Source organism: Lagopus muta, chromosome 1 (assembly GCF_023343835.1).
Source record: "Lagopus muta isolate bLagMut1 chromosome 1, bLagMut1 primary, whole genome shotgun sequence".
Taxonomy (NCBI): domain Eukaryota; kingdom Metazoa; phylum Chordata; class Aves; order Galliformes; family Phasianidae; genus Lagopus; species Lagopus muta.
In genome coordinates, this window is record NC_064433.1 from 193,597,501 (window position 1) to 193,620,298 (window position 22,798).

Here is a 22,798-nt window from a genome sequence, read left to right on the forward strand (position 1 = left end):
AATACAGTGCTGCTGTTACACGTAATGTAATTGAGAGACCTTTGTGCTGCTTGCAGGACATCAAATGCATTGTACATGTGGAATTCATTTAAAAAGCAGGAGACAATGGTTTTTTTATGGAGTTTGTGCTTTGTTTTGCCTTCGCTGTGACTTCCAACTGCCCACTTCTAAGAAACATTTCTGCAGTAGAAGTGCAGCACTGCAGAGCCAAAAAGTTCATAGAATGGCCTGGGTTGCAAAGGAGCACAGCGCTCATCCAGCTCCAAGCCCTGCTGTGTGCAGGTCGCCAACCAGCAGCCCAGGCTGCCCAGAGCCACATCCAGCCTGGCCTTGAATGCCTACAGGGATGGGGCATCCACAGTCCACAGCTCACAGTTGGTTCCTGGAAGTGGATATTGAGGGGCCGTGGCATCTTCCAGCCTTTGGGTTGCTGGTTCCTACTGGTCTCAATGTCACTGGATAGCAGCCTGCATGGAACAGAGTGTAGATTGCAGAATCAGCAGTGGAGGCCTTTCTGGGGTCCTTCTGTAGGGAATTCTCATGACATTTTGGCATCTATTTTATGCTCCTCAAAGTTGGACAGCCAGGTCAGACCTGAGGTGGTTCAAGGTCTCTGCATCTCCAAAGACAGGCAACCAAAATATACTGAAAGAGGCATTTTGGTCTCCCTTCTCATGTTAGCACACTCAGAGCAGATGTTTCACAACCAGCTCTTCATGGACACGATACCTCATTCCACAGTGCATGTCAGCTGGGGCAGATTGGACTTGGTGACCTCAGAGGTCTTTTCCAAGCTTAGTGATCCCATGATTCTATGATACAGACCATGCACAGGGAGGGCAACAAATGCAAAGTGTTGCTTGGCTCATTTTATTATTGCTTCATCTATTTTTGTTTGACGTCTGCTTTGCCTTCACATTTAATTTGATGAACATCCTTGCTTTTAATAGATCAGTGCTGATGCAGAAAAGGAAGAAGGTGAAGAGTTTGAGGACAGCATGGATGTTTTTGATGACAGCAGTTCTAGTCCTTCTGGTACTCTTAGAAATTACCCTCTCACCTGCAAAGTCGTTTATTCCTATAAGGTTTGTGATATTATTTTTCTCTAAAATTCCTGTCTGATTAGAAGAACAAATAGCACAGTGAGCACATAAGAGCTGCAACTGATGAGTCGTTGTGAGAAACATGGAGCTGTAGTGCAGAACCCACAGTCTGTGTGAAGCTGAAGCATGCAGAACAGCCCTGCCTGCCTCCTTGTCCTGGAATGCTGAGTTACAGCTTTGCTGAAAAGCCACATTTGTGCTCTTTACCTCTGCTAGTGCTGCTGGGGCTGCTGTGAATCACAGCTCTTCCTTACCAAAGGCAGCTGCAGGCAGAGGATGGAGTAATGAGGGCTACCAAGGTAAATAGGGCTCAACAGGCTGGTGGTATCCAAGCTGCTTCCATCAGTCCCCAAGAGTGAAGAAAGCAGTCAGAAGAACCCTCAAGCTCAAGTATGTTACATCATAAGAAAATGTTTGCATTTTCTCTTTTTCCTGTTACGTTTTTCAGGCTTCTCAGCCAGATGAATTGACCATAGAGGAACACGAGGTACTGGAGGTGATTGAAGATGGAGATATGGAAGACTGGGTTAAGGTAGCGCTTTGTCTGAGGCTGCTTTCAATATTACATTTTAGAAATCAATACCTGAAGGGAACCTACACCCATGAGGGGAGTAAACTCTTCAAAAGGGCTGACAACAGCAGGACTAGGGGAAATGGTTTTAAGTTGAAGGAGGGAAGATTTAGGTTGGATGTTAGGGGGAAGTTCTTTACTAGGAGAGTGGTTAGGCCCTGGAACGGGCTGCCCAGGGAGGTTGTGGATGCCCCGTCCTTGGACGTGTTTAAGGCCAGGTTGGACGGGGTCCTGGGCAACCTGATCTGAATGTGGATGTTTTGTGGCCCTGCCAGGCAGGGGGGTTGGAACTGCATGATCCTTGGGGTCCCTTCCAACCCAGGTGATTCTGTGATTCTGTGAAATCGGGCTGTGGGACAGAAGCCCTGAGCAGGGCAGGTAGAGCTGAGCTCCTCTGGTCTCCTTGATCTGCAGGCACGGAATAAAGCAGGCCAGGTGGGCTACGTCCCTGAGAAGTACCTGCAGTTCCCAACATCCAGCAGCCTGCTGAGCATGCTGCAGTCCCTTGCTGCACTGGACAGTCGGTCCCACACCTCCAACAATTCCACAGAGGCTGACCTGGTGTCGGGCAGCCTGAATGGAGATTCCAGTGGTGAGTGTTCATTGAGAAGGAAATAGTGAGTAAAGCTTGCCTTCTGCACGTCAGATTTGGATGTGAGAGTTTCTTATTTTTGACCTTTGTCTGAGTACAACTGTTCTTAATAACCATCTCTCTAATTGCAAGAATCAGCATAATAACATACTTGGCTAGCCTGTAGATAAACTAAACTAGAGAAAACGAAAATAGTTTGACTCAGCAGTTTTGTATATCATATTGTTGGCTTTTCTTCCTCAGGCTGGTGCTGATTACCCTTCTTTTTTTCTTTCTCCGTCCGTTCCTCAGTCTGTTTTGTGAAAGCACTTTACGACTACGAGGGGCAGACCGATGACGAGCTGTCCTTCCCAGAAGGAGCCATCATCCGCATCTTGAACAAGGAGAATCAGGATGATGATGGCTTTTGGGAAGGAGAATTCAATGGGCGTGTTGGCGTGTTCCCATCGGTGTTAGTTGAAGAGCTGACAGCCTCAGAAAATGGAGAGACTCAGTGGATTGGAGATATTCAGGTATGTGAGGATGGGAGGTGTTGCTTGGGGCATTTTCCTGTAGGAAATCCAACTTGTACAAACCAACCCCTCTCACTCCTAGGTCAACACTGGCAATCTGGAGCTTTTTCTTTGGCTGTTCATGTCCTGTAAGTTACAGAACTGTGGTGCAGATATCAACCAATGTGGGAGATTTTGCAGGACTGGGAAGATCTGCTGTTTCTTCAGCAGATAAAAAGCAACCAATTAAAAAAAGACAAAAACAAAGAGTGCTCACCTTTTAGCTTCTTACCCAGCCTGATAATTGGCAACTGATGTGTTTTGGCAAACGTAACACATTTGTGAATAAAGGGAAGTGTTTGAGTAGAAAGGAAATGAGCCAAGGAGAAAATTCTGTCTGCTTCTTGTATTGAATTTGTGGCACAGAGTGAAACATCAAACAGAACCCGGCAAGCAGAGAACTGTGGAGCTCCCATAGCCCTAATGTAGTGTTTTCATCCTTAATTCTGGTCTGTGTCTTCTCAGCTTTTGGGAGGGAGAACTGCAGGTGTTGTAGTACAGTCATTTCTGACACATGCATTTACTGCCTTGCAGTTCTGTAACCTTGCATTTCATTAGAAAATCAGGCACATTCTCTTCTCTATCTGTGGTGCTGGACATTGGGCTTCCACATGTCCTGCTGACATTGTCCCACTGCTTTTATTCTTTGAGACCCTTAAAAATGAGGAGTGTATTCAGCTGCATTGCTGGACGTGCTCAGAGCTTCTCTGCTCTGACCAAGCTTTGCTTCTCTTAAGTATTGGGCCTGTTGGTGGTAACCAGAGAGACATTCACAGCTTGACAGACACCACATGCACTCACTGTGGGTTCAGGGTTACCCTTTTGGCTTAGGGTTAAGGGCTACCCATTAGGTATTAGGTATTATTAAGGATTAAGGGCCACCCTTTTGGGTCAGGATTAAGGGTTTCCCCTTTGGGGCAGGGTTAGAGGTTGCTCCTTTGGGTTAGAGTTAAGGATTACCCACTTGGGGTGGGGTTAAGGGTTACCCATTTGAGTTAGGGTTAAGGGTTAAAGGTTACCCTTTTCACTTAGGGTAAAAGGGTTACCATTTGACTTAGGGTAAAGGGTTACCCATTTGGGTTAGGGTGAAAGAATTACCATTTGAGTCAGTGTTAAGGGTTACTCTTTTGGGTTAGAGTTAAGGGTTGCTATTTTGCATTTCCTTCTCAAATGGACCCTGGCACTTCTAACAGTTTTGCTCTAGACAAAAGTTCCAGGCATACTGTTGCCTCAGAAGGCTTCCCATGCCTTGGTGTGTGTAAGGAGCTGGGCTTTCAGCAGCACCTCTCTCCATTCCCAGGTGTCCCCCACCCCAAAGCCGAATCACACCCTTCCGCCGCTGCCGCTGTACGACCAGCCTCCCACCAGCCCCTTCCACAGCCCGGACAAAAGAGGCTCCCAGTACTTCCCCAGGTCGCCATCGACTAACGGTGAGTGTTGTCATAGTGTAAGAAGCATTTCCTGGGCTGCAGTAGGAAGGGCAGGCAGCAGACTGGAGGTGATCCTTCTCCTCTGCTCAGAACGATGCAGCCTCCTCTGCCCAGTGCTCACTTTGCAGTAGGCATTGATGTGGTGGCCGAGCCCAGCACAGGGATCTGTCATACAGAGGAAGGCTGAGAACTGGCACTGTTCAGCCTCAGGAGAAGGCTGTGGGAGGAAGGTGATCACAGAATCATGGAATGACAGCATGGCCTGGGCTGCAAAGGAGCACAGCGCTCATCCAGCTCCAATCCCTGCTGTGTGCAGGTCGCCAACCAGCAGCCCAGGCTGCCCAGAGCCACATCCAGCCTGGCCTTGAATGCCTGCAGGGATGGATGGGGCATCCACAGCCTCCTGATGTATCAGTTCGTTGCAGGGAGTTGGACAGGATGACCATTAAAGGTGCCTTCCAAACCAAAATTCTAGGATTCTCTTAAACAGATGAAAGAGGTGAAGTCGTACTCAGGAGTGAAGGGACAGAAAGTAACAGGAAAAACTGAAATACTGAAAATGCCACACAAAGATTTTGCTTTGTGTTTTTATTGAGAAGGTGATCAAACATCGGAGCAGGTTACCCAGAAAGATTATGAAGTCTTCATCCTCAGAGATGCTCAGAGCACAACAGGACGTGGTCCCAGACTGCGTGCTGTGGTGGAGCCGGCTTTGGGCTCAGCAGATGGACGGGTCACCTTCCAGCCTCAGCCATTCTGTGGTTCTAAGCCACACTCAGAGACAGAATGAGACTCCTGAAGGGCACCAGTGTTGTGTAAACACTGCTTGTATTGTAATACATACCACTAGCAGAGAAAATACTCTGTGCATTACCCCTTCAAAGTCGGCTCATAGTATGTCATGAATCATGGAATCATTAAGGTTAAAAAAGATCTCTCAGATCCCCACCGCCACCCCATCCCACCGTGCCCACTGCCCACATCCCTCAGTGCCACATCCCCACAGCTCTGTGACATCCTCAGGGATGGTGACCCCCACGCTCCCTGGGCAGTGCCAGTGCCTGACTGCTCTTTTGGAGAAGGAATTCTCCCTGATATCCAACCTGACCCTCCCCTGGCACGAGGCCATCACCTCTCATCGCTGTGACCTGGGAGCAGAGGCCGACCCCCCCCCCTCACCACAACCTCATTTCAGGAGTTTGAGAGAGCTGTAAGTCCCCCTGTACCTGAGCAAGAGAAGAAAACGTACTGAGGAGTGCTCAGTTCACATTCTGGTACGTAGCCACCACTCAGCACTGATTTGCTGTTGCTTAACCCTTTCAGAAAACAGCTTCAGCTCGGAGTCCCCTGGGTTCTCACAGCCTCCACGACTTCCTCCTGAAACTTCATACGGCAAACTGCGACCTGTAAGTTTCAGAGCTGGGTTTCTGTTGATGCTGTGGGGTGATACAGGCAGTTTGTATCCCCAGCCTGGAGAGATGGGGGCACTCAGAGCACTGCAGTTCCTGTGCCCTGGGGTTCAGCACCTGCTCGTTTGGCTCTCGGTGTTCTGCTCATCCCATGGCTGCCTGCAGCAATACAGTGTCACAGAATTATGGTGTGAGGAAAGGTCTGTCCACACCCCTTTGGTAATACTGCAGATGTGTGAGAAAGCTATGGGACGCGAGAGCTATTTGAGATAAGTGGGCACTGGAACAAAGCAAAGCTGCTCTTGTTCAAACAGTGAGTCCTGGCTGGGTTTACAGGTGACCTTGAATCTTATCTGTCCCCTTTTTATCTAAGCTGCCCTTCTGTATCTGTCTTTATGGTTGTAATACCTTCACGCCTCTTTTCACGGATGGTGAAATCTAACCTGGGAGGAGGATTTTACATCTCTTCTGTAGGCGTCAGTCAACAAATTTACAGCAGGCTTTGGGAGATTACTTCTGTTGTAGCCACATGCATTACTGCTGTGCAGAACGACAGAAGAGCTGGGGAATAAGTGTCAGAACAGTTTAATGGTATGATTTGTACCATTGCTTTTTATCCAGAGGCTGAGTTCCCAGCCACACCACGTGCTGGCTGCAGTTGGACATCACATGCAGTTATATTTTGGGGTTACGTTTATTTCCAGACCGCTTGACTTAAGGATTTTGAATTCAAACTACTTAAGAGTGATGTCCCCTATCTTTTGTGCTGCCTTTGCTGCCTACATGGGGACATCTAGCCAGAAAAGGAGGGGCAACATTTCATCACTTCAGTCTTGCAAATCTCGCATCTGCTAGGATTAATTCTGAATTAAGGATGGGCACTTCCAAAGTCCTGCGCCAAACTGCACTAAGATGTAATGTTTGTATTCTCCTACCACTTTTAATGAATGAAATTGCAGGAGAAGCTTTGTTTGGCATGAATGAATATTCAGAATATTCCAGCAGTCAGTGAGTTAGCTTTATTCACTGCGATACCCAAGGCAGCTACATCACTGCATCATTAAATATTGAAGGGTGGAACAGAGGAGTTGGAAGTGATCTCAGTCTCTGGTGAAAAGACTGATTCAGCTCTTTCATTTTGTAGATTTGCACTTACTTTGTGAGTAATATACATTTCTATGACATGTATAATATGCTACAGCAGTCGCATGTCTCAATTTAAAGCATTTCTCAGTGCTGCATTTTAAATACGTTTCGTTTTGAAAGCATTGTGAAGCTTTTTGTGAAGTTGTGGTGTTCGTCCTCACAATTCATGTTCTTCATAGCAAGTCACTGTGGTGCATTCTGACAACATGTGATAAAAGTCCTCCACGAGGCACCGCTAAAGCTTCTGTTAGTGCTCCATCAGAAGCAGTGGGAAAGGTGTTGATGTGGCAGAGCATAAAAATAGCACTGGATTTCAGGTATATGCCACTGAGGTCAGCAGTTGGTTAAATATAAGTAAGCTGCTTGTTCCTCACGGCATTCCTGCCACTGCCAGCCCATGTAAGGTACAGGTGTGGTGTCCAAAGCCCATCCTGTGGCTGAGCACCACGAGGTCCATTGGTGCAGGTGGAGGGGCTGGGCTTCCCCCCCCCCCCCCTTTGTTCACCTTCCATCCACAGTCTGCATGTTGGCATCGAGTCAAGGGCTGAGCACAGGGCTGCACCTCTGTGTGAGCTCAGAAAGGCTGAGTTTTGTGGTGGTTCTGGCTGTTGCAGGTGCGAGCAGCTCCTCCACCCCCAACGCAGCAGCAGCACCGCCGGCCAACAGAGAAGATTGAGGACGTGGAAATCACGCTGGTGTAACGGTTGGACTCGTTCCATAGTAGTGCTACAATCAAGACCAAACCCGGGATTTGGTCGGTCTCGTTTTTAGGCACCTTTGCATGATGAAGACTTGGAATCGAGCGAGAGACAGGGAGGATTTTGGGGACGGTGACGCTGCGGACTCCTTCCCACGCTCGTGAATATGTTGTGCCTTTTTTTGTTGTTTCGCTTTCTGTACATCATTCCTCCTCTCTTAGCACAAACCCAGGCAGGCCGAGCAGCGAGCGGAGGATTGGCACCAGGCAGCTTTCTCTCTTGGCTGAAGATGGTCATTTTTACACGGAGGCTGAGAAGGAGCCTCTGCTGCAGTCACAGCGCCCTTCCATCACGTACAGTATATTACTGTTGCCATAGGAATGTGCTAAAGGCTGTCCGTTCTTCGAGTAGCATTGCTTGTCTGATTAGGCATTAATCAGATCTAACGGAGTGAAAAAGGGAACTGAAGAATGAGTGTAAGGAGAGGCTGGCTCCTCTTTAATGCCCTCGCGGAAGGAAGAAACAGGAAAATAATCTCATAGGTAAGGGAAAGTGATGCAGATCATACAGCATTAATTACAGTAATGCACACCTCTTCAATAATTAACAGTTAAGCAGAACTAAATGTTCTTTGTATTAATATTTATGCAGTACATTTAGTAATAGAGTATCTAATACGGAGGTGCTGAATTAGTAGCAACATCTTGTTCCATAGCCTAAACCGACCGGTAGACAAGTGAGATTTTTGTCTAGATCTGGAAATTGAGCTTTTTTTTTTCTTTTTTTTTTTTCCTTAGCAGATTTTGGGGGTTTTGCTTTTGAAGTGTTTGGCTCCCTCTTACCCCAGTTACCGCCGCGTGCTTTTCTATCCCACGTTAGCATGTATCTCTGTCACCAAACCGGCTGGCTGGAGTTAGGTTACGCGTCGCACACCTGCCATATTTCGGTTCTGCATTGGAGAATCCCATAGCATTGAGCCCCAGAAGGAGCCTCACAAGAATCACACAAGAATCACAAGGTTGGAAACGACCTATAAGATCATCCAGTCCAACCGTCTCCTCATCACCATTGCCACCACTAGTACTAAACCATATCACGCAGCAATAGCTCGCACAGCTGCAGAGCTCCCTGCTGTCTGCAGACCTCCAGGCTGCTGCTGGGGCTGCGGTCCCGAATTCCTCTCTCACAACAAACAGAGAGGATATCAAAACGACTTTCAAACCTCTGGAAAGGAAACTTGGTTTTTTTGGGGAGGAAATGGGAGAAATGGTCAGAGGAGAGGGGAGGAGCGGATGAAAGCGGGTTGTTCTTCATCTGTGAGCAGCGAACTGTTGTTGGAAGAGCAGCACCCATCGGATGCAAGCTGCAGGCAACACAAGGCTGTTTTCCCTTCTGTGAATTCTATGAATGCCTTCTTTACGTGTTCGCTTTTTCCTACGCCAGCAGCAGTTCTGCCTTTAGCTGAGTTCCAAGGGCGACTCTTTGAGGGCTGCATTCACATCAACCATCCAGCCAGATTTTCTCCTCAACTGCACACCTTCTGGGAGCCCCGTCTGGGCTGCATCTCCAGCTCTGCCCTTCTCCTTCCCCAGCAGCCCAGCAGGAGCCAAAGGAAGCTCCTTGGTGGCTTCTGGAGCCGCTGACTGTCCAGTGAAGTCTTATTCTTTCGCACCTCTCGTCCCGTTGATCTGTTTGAGGTCTTTTTACGTGTTTATCAAACTTGTTCTTAAGTTTAAAGAAAAACAAAAACATGTTTTTATTCAGATTTAACTGTTTGCAGAAACGTTGGAAGCTTCACAACGCAGAAGAAAAGCAAAGTCTTGCCATAGTGCCCACCTTCCATCCCTTCGGCCAGTTGTTTTCCTCCATACGCGGACTTTCAGACTTCAGAAAAGTGTTATTTAAAGTCTCTTTAGTTGTATTTTAAAATATTTTCTGCAAGAGCTGCTAATTTTATTTAAAAAAGGAGAAAAAAAGAAAAAAAAGAGAGGAAAAAAGTTGTACAAATATGCCTCCTTTTAACTCTGATTTCTTCATACAGGGCATGCATTCGACGTCTCATCGTGTACAGCGTCAGTACACCGAAAGCATCGGTGCAAATGCTTTCTTTCTATCGGCTGTAAAAAGTTTGTATTTATTATGTATAAAAAGTTGAATAATAAAAAAAGTGGAACTAAATCCCCAGTGTTGCCCCGAGACGAGGCACTGCTGCAGGCCTCTGTAGAGTCACAGAGTCCCAAGGTCATCCAGTCCATCCATCCCCCAGCACCAGCACTTCCCACTACACCACGTCCTTCAGTGCCACGTCTCCATGGTTCCTGAACCCCTGCCCGGATGGGGGCAGCCTCTTTTCCTTCCCATGTGTTTTTCTGGGTATCCTTTTCTGGTTTATTACCCTTTTACGCAGAAGTTTACATCTTTTGCTTTTGATCCATATACTTAAAGCAATCTCAGATGGCATTTCCAGGTGGTATTTATACGAGGAACAAAACGATGCCGGAAACAGAGACCCAGCAACAGAGCTCCAGTTCTCAAAATCACTGCTTAATGGCCTTTATGCAATTAGGATCATTGCATCGAGGGGAGAGGGGCTGATCATAACTGCCCCCTGCAGTTGTCCCTGCGTGGTGCTGACTGGCCATTGTGTGAGGAGCCCTTCCCATACAGCACACAGCTTATATGCTGATCTGTTGTGCTGTGGCACTCAGTGCTGTTCTCCTATGCAACCACCAGTGCCAGGCTCTCTCCTTTCAGTGTCCCTGTCCCACAGGTGGCTGTTGTTCCATTAGGTAAAGCCTGGGCTTTCAGCAGGCTCTCAGCTGAGCACACAGCAGCGCGGTGCTGTTTGAACGATGCTTGGTGCAGGGATGCAGCACTGTTGGCCCCAGTGCATCTGTGTTGGATTAATCTCCAGTCTTCCACCCCACCCGTTAGCCTTTTCCCCTGAGCTCCTGCAGCCTCTCCCATGGTGGAATCTCAGCTCTTTATATCCGTTCACACTCCTCCGAAGGCACTGTCCTGCCCTGCTGCTCGCACTGCATTCCTTCCTGCAGTTTCCCATTCCCCCGTGTTGTGCCACAGCTCGCACCCCGCAGCCAAACGCCTGTGCAGGCGATTGCATCAGCACTTGTGATCTCCAGGAAAATCTCTTCCCCCTGAAGTGCTCTGCTCATGGAAACAGCCTTTCGTGGAAGCGTTCCCTGCAGCGCGGCGGGCGATGCTGCAGATGCTGCCACAGAGTTGCCCCATTGCTCCTCCAGTTGCAGATCCACAGGAGGGTTGCAAGGATGTTTGCTGCCTGCTGCTCCCCTGCACCGGGCTGGGAGGTGAGCTGGGGAGTGCAGAGAGACTGGTCCAAAGCCAGAAGGAGAAAAGAAGGGATAAACAGAAAGAAGAGCTGCTGCAGCCAGGGATGCAGCAAATGAGCCAATAAAACATGCAGAGAGGAAAACGCTGACGTGCTGATTGTACCAAGCAGTCTCGCAGTGCAGCCCGGGGGGATTGAGCATCATAGATCTGGTGGAAGGATCACCACAGCACAGGAACCTCTGCATTGCAGAAGCACAGATTGCATCCAGAAAATACACACACTGCAGTGGCACCGGGGAGGTCGTTTAGTGGCACTGAGCTGGAACAGATGACATTTCTGTGGTCTGCAGATAAGCACGAGAGTCGCTCAGCAGTTCAACTCAGCAGCATTTGTGTGTGCAGAGACACCCAAGGTCAGGGGCTCTGAGCTGTGGGTGCCCCTGTTCACTGCAGGGAATGGGAACAGATGAGCTGAGGGCCCCAAGCGCTCTCCAGCTGCTCTGGTTCTCCTGAATGCAGTGCTGTGGCTGGAGCTGCGTGCTGGCACTGCTGCAGTTGGAGGACATGTGCAGTGCTTGGACTCAGACCATGGCTTTGCCTCCACGGTGAATGCAGTGCATGGCTCCATCTCGACCTGTGGGATTTCACTGCTGTGGAACGCGCCATTTTCATTCTAAATCCATAATGAGGATGGGAATGCAATTAGTTGGCTCATTGGAACACCCAGAGCACTGCTGGCACTGCCCAAAGGTTAACTTCAGCTCTGTGATGAGGTGCCATTCTATTTCAAACTCTTTTCTTCCAGTCCCAATTTTTTTTACCTTCTTTTTTAAAAAACAGATGTTTCATTTGTTTTAGATTTTGTTTTTCTTAATGCAAATTCGAGAGCAATCGCTGCAAGGGACATTTCTGCTCTTATGTAATTGGCTTTGGCTGTGCAATGGCTTCTCTTTTTTATCCATCATTTCTTAAGAGACAAATGAACTCCCAGGCCCCGGTGCATTGGGAATGCTGACAGCAGCTCCTTAAATCCCACTGCATCGTCTTCTCTGGGCTCAGCCGAGTTCTGCAGAATGGTCCCAGTCCAGCTTCACCTCTGCGTGATGGGCAAATTACTGCACTAATGAGCTTCTCCTGGAGAAGGGCCTCAGTACTGGGGAAGGACAGAGGGAGGGCAGTCTGTCTGCAGGCGCCTGCATGTGGGATGACAGCTGTCAGGTTGGATGTCAGGGGGAAGTTGTTTAGAGAGAGAGTGGTGAGGTGCTGGAACAGCTGCCCAGAGAGGCTGTGATGCCCCGTCCATCCCTGGAGGTGTTGGAGGCCAGGTTGGATGGGGCCCTGGGCAGCCTGGGCTGCTGTGAGATGGGGAGGTTGGTGGCCCTGCATTGGTGGGGGGTTGGAGCTTCGTGATCCTTGAGCTCCCTTCCAACCCAAACCATTCTGTGATCCTGTGAGGACTTCACCACCACTTGTGAGGGATTGCAGCAGAGAAAGGCAGCCGAGGTCGTATCAGTAAATCCAGCAGTGCGATCTCCTTTAGCTCAGCAGCACGTCTGCAGTGTTTTGCACTCGTTGGCTTTTGACTGCTGCTGGCTTTGCAGGTCTCCCTGCATCTTAAATCAGCACAGCTTCCCTCCATGGCCACGCACTGGGCACTGCTGGGCACTGCTGGCACAGCACCCGCGGCCACTCCTGGCTGTCGGTGTGCTGCAAAGCGCCCTGCTGGGTCCCAGCAAACTGCTGCTCTCACATCTCATGTTCGCTGTGCTGGCAGAGCTGTGGGGATGTAACAGCAGAGAAGTGCTGCCGCTGCTGTCGGAATGATGGGAGCTAATCCGAGGATGAGGGGACGGTTTATTGATTCAAAGTCCTGGCCAGACGTAGATGGAGATAATTCTAGGATGTAGGGGTATTATTCCTACTGAAAAGCAGGCTTGTAAATTGCTCTCATTTATTTATTAGCCTCTGCAAAACAGCCGTGTGCTACTGCAGCTGGAAGGTTATGTAGAGACGTGAGTAGCTGTGATACTGAAAATAAGAGCTTTCTGGGTGGCAGTCATCTGATATTTGTGCTGAATCTGCTGGTTTCCTACAGCAAATAGCCACTAACACCGGATTCAGCTCTCTTTCCTTAAAGATAATAAAAAAAAAGGACAATATGCTGAGTTTTCAGCTCTGCTTTAGCATTCCGGTCAGGTATCTTTTTGCTCTTCCTTGCAAGCTGGTTTCTGAGGGCTCTGGTTAATGTCCTTGAAAATAACCTTGTGCTCAGGCTGGCTGCTGTGTCATCGCATCCGTCCCCATGCAGGCAGCATCCTGCCCACAGTGGCGGCTGATGGGGGCTGTCCAGTCTGGCAGACCTGAGTTACCACCATCAGATAACGGGTTGTGAAGGGCAGGCTCAGCCCTGAGGCTCTGCTGGGGGACAGGGCTCAGGGTTCTGTTAGTGCTCAGCCTTTCCTCTTGTTAAGGGCTGTTGGAATCATAGGCTGGTTAAGTTGGGAGGGGCTGGATCACATCGCCAGTATTGGGGGATGGGATCGGATGATCTTTAAGGTTGGAACTGAATGATCTTTATGGTCCAACCCAAACTATTCTATGCTTCTATGGTTCTACTTTCCACCCTTCAGAGGTGTCATCCTCTCGGACATACGGCTCCATGAAGTGCAGAGAGTTCAGCATCTCTCAGACAAAGCAAACGTTGCTGATTTTTGGTCCTTTCAGTCCTTGCACTCTATTGCTCCCCGTCTGGAATCTTCCACCAGCAGCTTTACTTTCATTCACCGTATTGCAGTCGGGTTGGGATGCACGCTGCTCCTCTCATGCCTCAAACAGGGAAAATCCTACAGCCTCCAAATCCCCAGGCTCCCATAAATAACCAACACAGTCTCTTCCAACCCAAGCCATCCTATGATTCTATGCCAACGGGTTTCAGATCTTTAAAGCAGTGCATCCATCTGGAAGGTGGCTGCGTGCCTGAGTCGAGGACAGCAGTGGCTGTAGGTGCTGCATGTTTATAGAGGCTGCACTGGCAGTTAAATTGCCTCAGCACGGCCAACTTGCTGTCACCCAGCCTCAGTGTCTGGTGTTTGATGGCCTCATTATACACAGGCTGTCGATTCGGCTGCCGTTTTATCCGGGGTTTTGTCATTCAGCTGTAATAGCATGAAAGGAGGGGATGTTTCCATGCATCTGCAGCCAGCGAGGACTTCATGGATACAAGGGCAGCGTGCTGCTGATCTGCAGTCCTGCGGCTGCTGGCTGCCTTTGCAGGGCTGCACTGAAGGAGGGCACGGCCTGCTCCAGCTAAATGAAGGAGGGCACGATCACTGAATTGTAGAGTCATAGAGTCATAGAAAAGGTTGGAAAGGACCTCCAAGGTCGTCCATTCTGACCCCTGCCCACCCCCACCACGGCCACCCTGTCCCTGGATGCCGCATCCGCATCTTTTCCAGCGGAGCTCACAGCATCCCCTGGAGGAGCCTGACCTGATGACTGAGCCCTACAGCACGGCACCTCTGGCTCTGCAGAAGTTTTGCTCCCACCATCTGCAGCGTTGCATAGACACGACCGTGGGCAGCTCTGTGGGAGGGAAGCCAGGAGGAGAAACCCAAAGGATCCCATGCTTTGTGCAGAGAATCGCTGGCTGCTTTGTTCACCACTAAAAAGAAGGGAAACGGGTCGGTTCGACACCCCCAAGCCTGGCATTAGCAGGCAGTGCCCCACAGGGAGCCTCCAGGATCGTCTCCAAACGACGTGGCACGTCAGTCCTGCTGGAGCTACGGCCAGGGCTGACGTTTTCCATTACCAGAAGGGAGGGTGGAGAAAAGTATTTTTACCATGTATTTATAGACCTGGCCGTGATGCAGTGTTTCCCAAGCTTTGAGTGAAGAACAATGGACAAAGAGCTTTGTGTTAGGGCTGCTGGTTAGGAACAACAGGAGCGCGGCTCCTGTGGGGAAGGAAAAGGTGAGTAATAGGGGCTGTGCTGCACGTGGGGAGGGAAATCTGTTGGAGAAGCATCAGTGCAATGGGTGAGGAACCACTGCAGCACTGTGGTGCCGCATCCCCAGAGGTGTTGGAACCCAGCCCACAGCAGGGGGTTGGAATGGGGTGGGCTTTAAGGCCCCTTCCAACCCAACCATCCCATGACTCTATGGTAGAACATCACATAGAACAGCGTGCAGGGGAAACCAGCCTCCTCCTGCCCTCGGCTTATTTCTCCTGAAGCTTGAAAGCTGATTAAGAACCACTTACTTACGCTGATGGGTTTCAGATGATACCAGCAGGGCACGCTGCTCTTCTCCAGCTGCCCATTAAGGTTTCAATTTACTGACCTCGCACACAGGCGGGTGAAGCTGTAGGGCCAGGGTGTGAGCTGCTGGAATGACCTCTGTTAGCAGCCAGGCAGTTCATTAAATAATAAAGAGCTGAACAATTTCCAGCTAAATAGCACACCGAGCATCCCTTATTTCATTTCCTGTTTTTTAAAGGAAGTATAAATGATTTACTAATGTGCCTTAAGTCCTTTAAGTGAATTCAGGCAGCGAAGCAAAATCTTGTTTAGCGGGGCAGATGCCCAAAGGGAAATGTCTGAGTGATGGACCTGTTTGTGAACAATTTATCAGAGTTAATGGGGGAATTTAATGAGGCCAGCTCTCCAATCAGTCGGGCTGGTGGCTCAGGCTCCCATGCTTTGGGAACAATTAGCAGATGAAGCTCAGAGAGCTTATGGTGCAAAACTTCCAACATCACCTATTTGAAATGGAGGGGTGTTGATCATGGAATGACAGCATGGCCTGGGCTGCAAAGGAGCTCAGCGCTCATCCAGCTCCAAGCCCTGCTGTGTGCAGGTCGCCAACCAGCAGCCCAGGCTGCCCAGAGCCACATCCAGCCTGGCCTTGAATGCCTGCAGGGATGGATGGGGCATCCACAGCCTCCTTGGGCAACCTGTGCCACTGCCTCACCACCCTCTGCCTCCAAAACTTCCTCCTCACATCCAACCCAAACCTCCCCTGCCTCACTTTCAAGCCATTCCCCTTGTCCTGTCACCACCCACCCTCACACACAGCCGTTCCCCCTCCTGTTTATCCGCTCCCTTCAAGCACTGAAGGCCACCATCAGGTCTCCCTGCAGCCTTCTCTTCTCCAAGCTCCACCTCCCACTGCTGCTGGGAGGTTTGCTGGACTTCATCCTCTGTACTTTTGCCAAAAGAAGAAACAATAAATCCTCCTGCATGTGAAATGTTTCCAAAGCCCTTATGAATGTGATCCCCACTCCCTCTCCTCCCTTCCTCGCTTCCACTCCATCTCACCCAGCTCCATGCCTGCCCCGGGCTGCTCCATAACCAGCACTGGGACATTGGTCAGCATCTTTAGCAGAGCTGTTGGAGCTGTGAGGATGTGGACCATAGAGGAGACGTGGCAACTCAGCTCCAGCAGTAGCAGCTGCTCTGACTGCAGCAATAAACTTCAACACTCTTGCAATACAGCTCCCATTTGAGTCAGACACTACGAACCCTTTACAGCCGGTGTTGCAATTCATCATATCTCTACCTGAATTACTTTCCAGGACTGGGCTCCACTCATTTAACACAAGCTATCTCATCTTGTCCATCTCTGTCCTGGGGTTTATTTTCCACAGCCACTTGCTGAGAAAATTCATCAACTCAGTGGTGTGCCTGATGGAATTGCTGGTTGGAGGGGTGGAGGTTGGGATGTTTTTCTCTCCCTGGCCTCCAGCTGCTGTACAAAGAGGCGGTGAGACGTGGGCTTACCTCGGAGCAGTGACCTTGGCCTTGTTCCTTGATGTCCCAGCAGGGTCCAGGAGCACTGGACAGCTGGGCTGTCCCTCTCAGAAGGTGACAGCTCTATTTGGGGACCTCTCAAAGGCTGCGTGGAGACAGCAGTGTCCTGTGAGCACGAGGCTGGGCGCATTTGGTTGTTGAGTCTCGTGCCACATCAGCTGGGCAGAGCTGATGGAAGCAGGACTGATGGTGTACCTGAAGAGGCATCCAAGCAATAGGCAGGGCGCTCTGTGTCACTTGGGCTCAAGTTAATCTGCTTTGTTGCAGTGAAACCCTCTGCAAGGAATTTGCTGAGCGCCTTCCTTTAGGAAGGTGAAGAGAGCTTCTGTCCTTGGGTTTTTGCATACGTGATCCTTTCCTCTTTCCTCTGTCCTTGGCTTTCTGTATATGTGATCCTGTCCTCCCAGCATCACGCGGCCGCTTTGCTCTGTGCTTCATTTCCCACAGCAGACACTTTCCTCCAGGACGACACCATTACAGAATCACAGCATCACAGAATGGTTTGGGTTGGAAGGGAGCTCAAGGATCACGAAGCTCCAACCCCCCACCAATGCAGGGCCACCAACCTCCCCATCTCACAGCAGCCCAGGCTGCCCAGGGCCCCATCCAACCTGGCCTCCAACACCTCCAGGGATGGACGGGGCATCACAGCCTCTCTGGGCAGCTGTTCCAGCACCTCACCACTCTCTCTCTAAACAACTTCCCCCTGACATCCAACCTCCAGCTGCCCTCCCTCAACTCCAAACCATTTCCCCTTGTCCTGCTGCCATCTCCCCTTTCACAGAGCTGACTCCCCTCCTGTCTGCAGGCTCCCTTCAGGCACTGCAGGCTGCACTGAGGTCACCCCGCAGCTTCTCTTCTCCATGCTCAACAAGCCCAGCTCCCTCAGCCTGTCTTTGCAGGGAGGTGCTGCAGCCCCCTGATCACCTTTGTGGCTCCTCTGGACCCTTTCCTCTGGTCCTCCCTCTGGGATTGCTTCCTCTGTGCTCAGAAACACAGCCAGGAACTGACTGACATTGGTGCTTCCCCTCCTCCATCCCTCTCCTGCCCCCTAGTTTAAATGATGTGGTTTTCCAGCAGCACCAGCACCAAGATTTCTTTCTGCCGGGGGTCCCAGCCCTTGGTCCCCATGTCAAAGATCCAGGAGTTTTCAACCACAGTGGGGCTGTGGCACACAGTGCCATTGTCCCTCCTTCAGCCTTGCTCCGCTGCTGTGGAACAGGAGATTTTAGGGGCAAGGGATTTTAGAGACAAGGGATTTTAGGGATGGGGGACTTCAGGGATATGGGATTTTAGGGCCATGAATGCCCTCCATCACCCTACGAGTTTGAGGAAAGGAGGCTGTTATGCATCCTCAGGGCCGGAGCTCAGAATAGAGACCATAGTGAGAACCTGCTCTCAAGGGTTGATTTGGGGATGTGCCAGAGTGGGGTCAAAGCCGTAACTGAGGCTGTCACAATCCCCTTATAGCACGTCCCCAAGGACCACACCAAGACTCGTTTCTGCAGGGAAATAAATCAGAAGAAATGGGCTCCTGCTGAGGAGGGGGGAGGTTTCTGAGCTGCAGGCATATCCAAAGAGGTGATGGGGTCTGTCCTGTCCAGAGCCTGCTCACACCGGAGCATTGCGTGGGGTCCAGCAGCATCTCCTCGATTCAGAGCATTCTTTTGCCACCTGAAGGCAGCAGCAGCAGCAATGGCCATCGCAGACCTTTCCGAGCACGAGGTTTGCTGCTAATCTCTGCCTTTTGCCAACGCGCAGGGGAAGCACAAAACCTCCAAACCAGCTGGGAAAGTCGCCGGCTGTCCTGGCCCCGTGGCTGCTGAAGGCTGCCAGCCCCTCCGGGAGGCTCTGAACCAGAGCCAAGTTCCTGGGGAGAAAAAACACGGGGACACCGGCTTAATGGAGCCTGCTCAATGGTCTCGGGCTGCCATAAACCACGTCGCTGTCTGGGCAATGAAAGGAGCGGAGGGGAGGGAGCACAGCTTCCCATTCCCCTACCTGCTCCGAGCCGGCCTCCCCTGCAGTGCAGCGGGGAAATCTCTGCATCCCTCTGTGCATCCCCCCGCCTTCCTTCCTCGCAAGGAAGCTAGGAGCGCTTTCTGCCCTCCTGCTCGCTTCAGGTTACCGCCCGGTGCTTGGGCCAGGGGTGATGCTCTGCGGACACAGCCGAGCGCTTTCCCTTCGGCTCTGCCATCCCCACGGCCTTCCCCCAGCAGCCAGACCTCGGGGACAAAGAGATCTCCTGTCCCCGCTGTCGGGCAGCCCCTGCCCTCTCGTGGCCGGCTCTGGGAACGGGCAGCGGTGCTGCGGCCCCAAGAGCAGCCAGCCGCGCTCCCCGCTCCCTCTGTTCCCCAAAACCTGAGCGACAACCCCCCCTCTACCCCCCCAATCCCTTCATGGGGTTCAGGCGCAGCCCTGAGCTGCAGCTGGGAAGCCAAATTGGAGCTCTGTGTGCTGAGAGGCGCAGGCTTTTTTGGGGAGGAATCCATCCCCGTTCAGCCGCGAGTAAAATCTCCACGTCTTCACCGCTCATCTCCGGGAGCCGAGGGAGGAATCCCACGTTGCTATTTGTGGAAGGGACTGAAATACCGGCTGCAAAGGCTGCAGCTTGGAGCCCGCTGGCTTAACCCTGCTGTGGGGGAGAGGGGACATTCCCTGCTGCCCAGCGCCAGTGAGACCACTGCTCAGAGCCAGGATACAGCCCGGCCCCGGCTCTGCTTGTTGATGCTGACCCCAAAATGCTGATACAACACATACTTTCTCCTTAATAGGGCATAGAAAAGGCGATGCACAACAGGGCCAGGCTTTTTGTTTAGCGTTGTGCCTTCCCTTGTTTTCACACGATGCAGAAATACATTGGGTCATCCCCTCCTGGATGAACTCAGCCTAAAAGAAGGGTCTCTGCAGGTATTTCCTGCTCTGGAAGTGTGTGGGATCACGGTGGAAAGCAGCAAGTTGGTTTTCTTTTTAGGTTAGGAGAGTCTTCCCTTAAACACAGATTTCAGAGCCTGGTTATATGGCGTGGGGCTCAGATCCCTGCTCACAGATGTCCTCAGCTCCTGGCCGTCCATGTCTGGTGTCACCCAGGATGAGGACCTCAAGCACGGATGTCTGCACAGCTTGGCTTGGTGCTACCATGGCCAGTGCTGGGATCACGGGTTCCCCATAAGCCACTCCATCCCTGAACCCCCCCAGCTTTGTGGACTTTCAAGCAAGGCATTCCTGTCTGGGCTCAACCCCCCTCGATCACAATTTGTTCTCCTCGGTGCTCACAGGCTGTCCTGCAGCAGGGAAGCATTCAGAGCTTTAAATAGCCAGCCCCAAAATATGTGTGTGTTTGTGTTGGATCAGTTTTGGAAGCTGGTTCACAGCCGGGCTCCAGAAACAGCAGAGTGGGCCAGCGAGGGGGGGGGGGGAGGGGGCAGGCAGGGGTGAGGGAGGAAGGAGCAGAAGTCCTATGAAACTCTTTGTTGCCAGTGCTGACTGTGCTTAGGGAGGAAGAAAACAGGAATACCTTCCTCAGAGCTGAGACTTCTGCTCATCTCCCACAGCAGGGGTTGGAATGGGGTTCCTCTACACACACTCACTCTTGTTTGGGTCCAGAGCAGAAGTGCTGTGATCTGTGCTCACCCACAACGTATTGGCCGGAGGATCTCTTCATGAGGTGGCTCCTCATCCTCTGGGTGAAGTGTTGGTGTCCATTTATGATGTGTTAACAAGGGATCAGCATATTTTTTGCCTTCCAGACATGAGCACGTGTCCAGGGATGCAGATGGAGAGGAGCACAGGAGCTGACACACTAGATATCCCAAACAGGTATTTCTGTCCATGTTCCATCAGCCCAGCCCGAGCCCTGGGCCCACAGTTCTCCCCAGCTCCATCCCTGGTTGACCTGGTTCCAGCCTGACCACAGCCTCCATTCCTGTGGGAGAGATCAGGTGGAAACCAATGGAGCTGCAGCTCTGAATGTTGGCCAAGAAGTCTTTGTTGAGAATGATGCTGTAGAGAGTGTAATTTGCACTGGGGGAGTGAGGAGAGGGGAGGGGAGGGGAGGGGAGGGGAGGGGAAGGAAGGGAAGGGAAGGGAAGGGAAGGGAAGGGAAGGGAAGGGAAGGGAAGGGAAGGGAAGGGAAGGGAAGGGAAGGGAAGGGAAGGGAAGGGAAGGGAAGGGAAGGGAAGGGAAGGGAAGGGAAGGGAAGGGAAGGGAAGGGAAGGGAAGGGAAGGGAAGGGAAGGGAAGGGAAGGGAAGGGAAGGGAAGGGAAGGGAAGGGAAGGGAAGGGAAGGGAAGGGAAGGGAAGGGAAGGGAAGGGAAGGGAAGGGAAGGAAGGGAAGGGGGACCACTGAGGTTGCTGTGTTTTTGCAGTTTGAAAGTGAGGATGAAGTGTGAGAGCAGAGGGAAGTGGGAACAATTAGAGCAGGAAAGGGGGAATGAGGGAGAGGGATAACATATCCTGCTGTGTTCCTCCTGTCTGGAGTGATCACAGCCCTGTGCAAAGAGTGGGGAGAGAGGCTGAAGGGCAGAGGGTCCAGGAGAACAACGTTGATGTGGGCCTGGAGAGGGGAAAAGCTGGCTGAGGGCAAGGCGTGATGGTTGAACACAAAGGGGCCAAGGAAGGTGCGTTTAGTGACAGCAAACACAAATCTCTCACTGGCATCTGGTGGATCTGCAGAAGCTCTGTCTCGGTTCTGTCCCCACCATCCCTCAAATCGCCACCGAACGAATCCCTGGGGAAGAGGGGAGGAAAGGGAGCCGAGCGCGGAGCTTTTCTCACCCTGGAAGCTGCCTCCGCTGACATCTAGTGGCAAAACAGCTGGATCCTGCAAGCACTGCCGCCTGCACGCTGGTCTCTGCACACAATGCTGGGGTGGGAACTGGAAATGAGTGTTTTACCAGCGCTGCACTGGTCATACTGGTATCTCCTGCATGGCTCATGAGGCTAAAGCATCAAAGCATCAAAGCACTGCTTTAAAACACAAGGTCAAGCTGACCCTAGGATACCAGAATCTCCAACTGGTTTGGGTGGGAAGGGACCTGGCAACCCCTTCCTCTCCATGGGCAGGGACCCCTCCTACATCCCAGTGCCCACAGCCCCGTGGCCTTGGGCAGCTCCAAGGGCAGCAGTGCCAGCGCCCTCATGAAGAACAATTTCTTCCAAATGTCTTCTGTCAGTCTCCACTCTTTTAGTTTAAAGCCATTCCCTTTGTGCTGTCACTACACAGAGTGTCTCCCCATGACAGAAGCCATGTTGCTCGGAAGAAATCTAGTCCAGCATTTCTGTCTGGATCCAGAAGCCCAGAGGAAAAAAGGAAAATACAAGAAACCTCTGTGTAGCAACCAGCCACCTTCCCATACCTTCATCTGCTCTCTGTGGGAGGACTGCAAGCAGCCAGTCCCTGCCCATCGCCTTGGTGCCTGTGTGGGCTGGCACATCTCGACCACATTTTTGTCTTTCCAAAGTTGTGCCTCGGTATGACTCACATAGAAGTGCTCCCAGAGCTGTGAACATCCCCGTTGCCCTGCTCTGATCCAGTCCCAAGCCTACCCTGGTAGAGAAGAAGGATCAGATATGCCTCTCCTGATAAATCGTAGTAGTTTTTGGCATGGCGGTGGTGAATAGAGGCAGAGAAAAGAAGTAAAACCTCTGAGGCTTTACAAAAGAAGTCTTACAGAAAGCCAAGCAGCTTATTTGAATTTATTCCAGGCTGAGAGAGCTGGGGCTGTGCAGCTGGAGAAGGGAAGGCTGTGGGAAGAGCGGCCTTTGGTATCTAGAGGGGCTGTAAGAAAGAAGGGGCAGGTAGTTCAGCAGGGTCTGTCGTAGCAGGACAATGGGAAATGGTTTCCAACTGAAAGAAGGGAGAGTTAGACTGGATATAAGGAAGGAGTTGTAAGGACAGTAAGGCACTGGTAGAGGTTGCCCACCTGAGCTCAGGGGATGGGGCTGAGCACTGATGGGGCTGTGGGTGTCCCTGTGCATTGTGAGGAGTGGGACCTGATGGCTTCTAAGGGTCTTTTCCAACTCCAACCATTCTGTGGTTCTATGATTCCATAAATTCTTTTCACCCTTATCCCAATTTCTTCTGGCTCCCTTCGGGGAACTTGGCAAAGCAGAACGTCGCTTTGCTGACTCCTCCCAAACCTCAACAGGCTGCAAAGGTGGGCCTGGGTGAACCTGGTGAGGT

General features: G+C 51.1%; 1 protein-coding gene and 1 long non-coding RNA gene across 3 annotated transcripts in view; one reads left to right on the top strand and one right to left on the bottom strand.

Annotated features, from left to right (window-relative positions):
• FCHSD2 (FCH and double SH3 domains 2) overlaps positions 1-16,900 on the top strand; it is a 124,984-nt gene extending 108,084 nt beyond the window's left edge. For both annotated transcript variants that reach the window (XM_048950340.1, XM_048950349.1), the window contains 7 exons: positions 951-1,085; positions 1,552-1,635; positions 2,089-2,266; positions 2,558-2,778; positions 4,118-4,247; positions 5,571-5,653; positions 7,417-16,900. In XM_048950340.1, the coding sequence (XP_048806297.1) occupies positions 951-1,085; positions 1,552-1,635; positions 2,089-2,266; positions 2,558-2,778; positions 4,118-4,247; positions 5,571-5,653; positions 7,417-7,503 (918 nt within the window). In that variant the 3' untranslated portion in view covers positions 7,504-16,900. The remainder of the gene's footprint in view (positions 1-950; positions 1,086-1,551; positions 1,636-2,088; positions 2,267-2,557; positions 2,779-4,117; positions 4,248-5,570; positions 5,654-7,416) is intronic.
• LOC125695973 (uncharacterized) lies at positions 4,281-7,410 on the bottom strand. Its single transcript, XR_007378132.1, has 3 exons — positions 5,774-7,410; positions 5,474-5,651; positions 4,281-5,042 (listed from the first exon to the last, which is right to left on the bottom strand). It is a non-coding gene; the product is annotated as an uncharacterized LOC125695973 (long non-coding RNA).
• Positions 16,901-22,798: the final 5,898 nt, after the last annotated feature.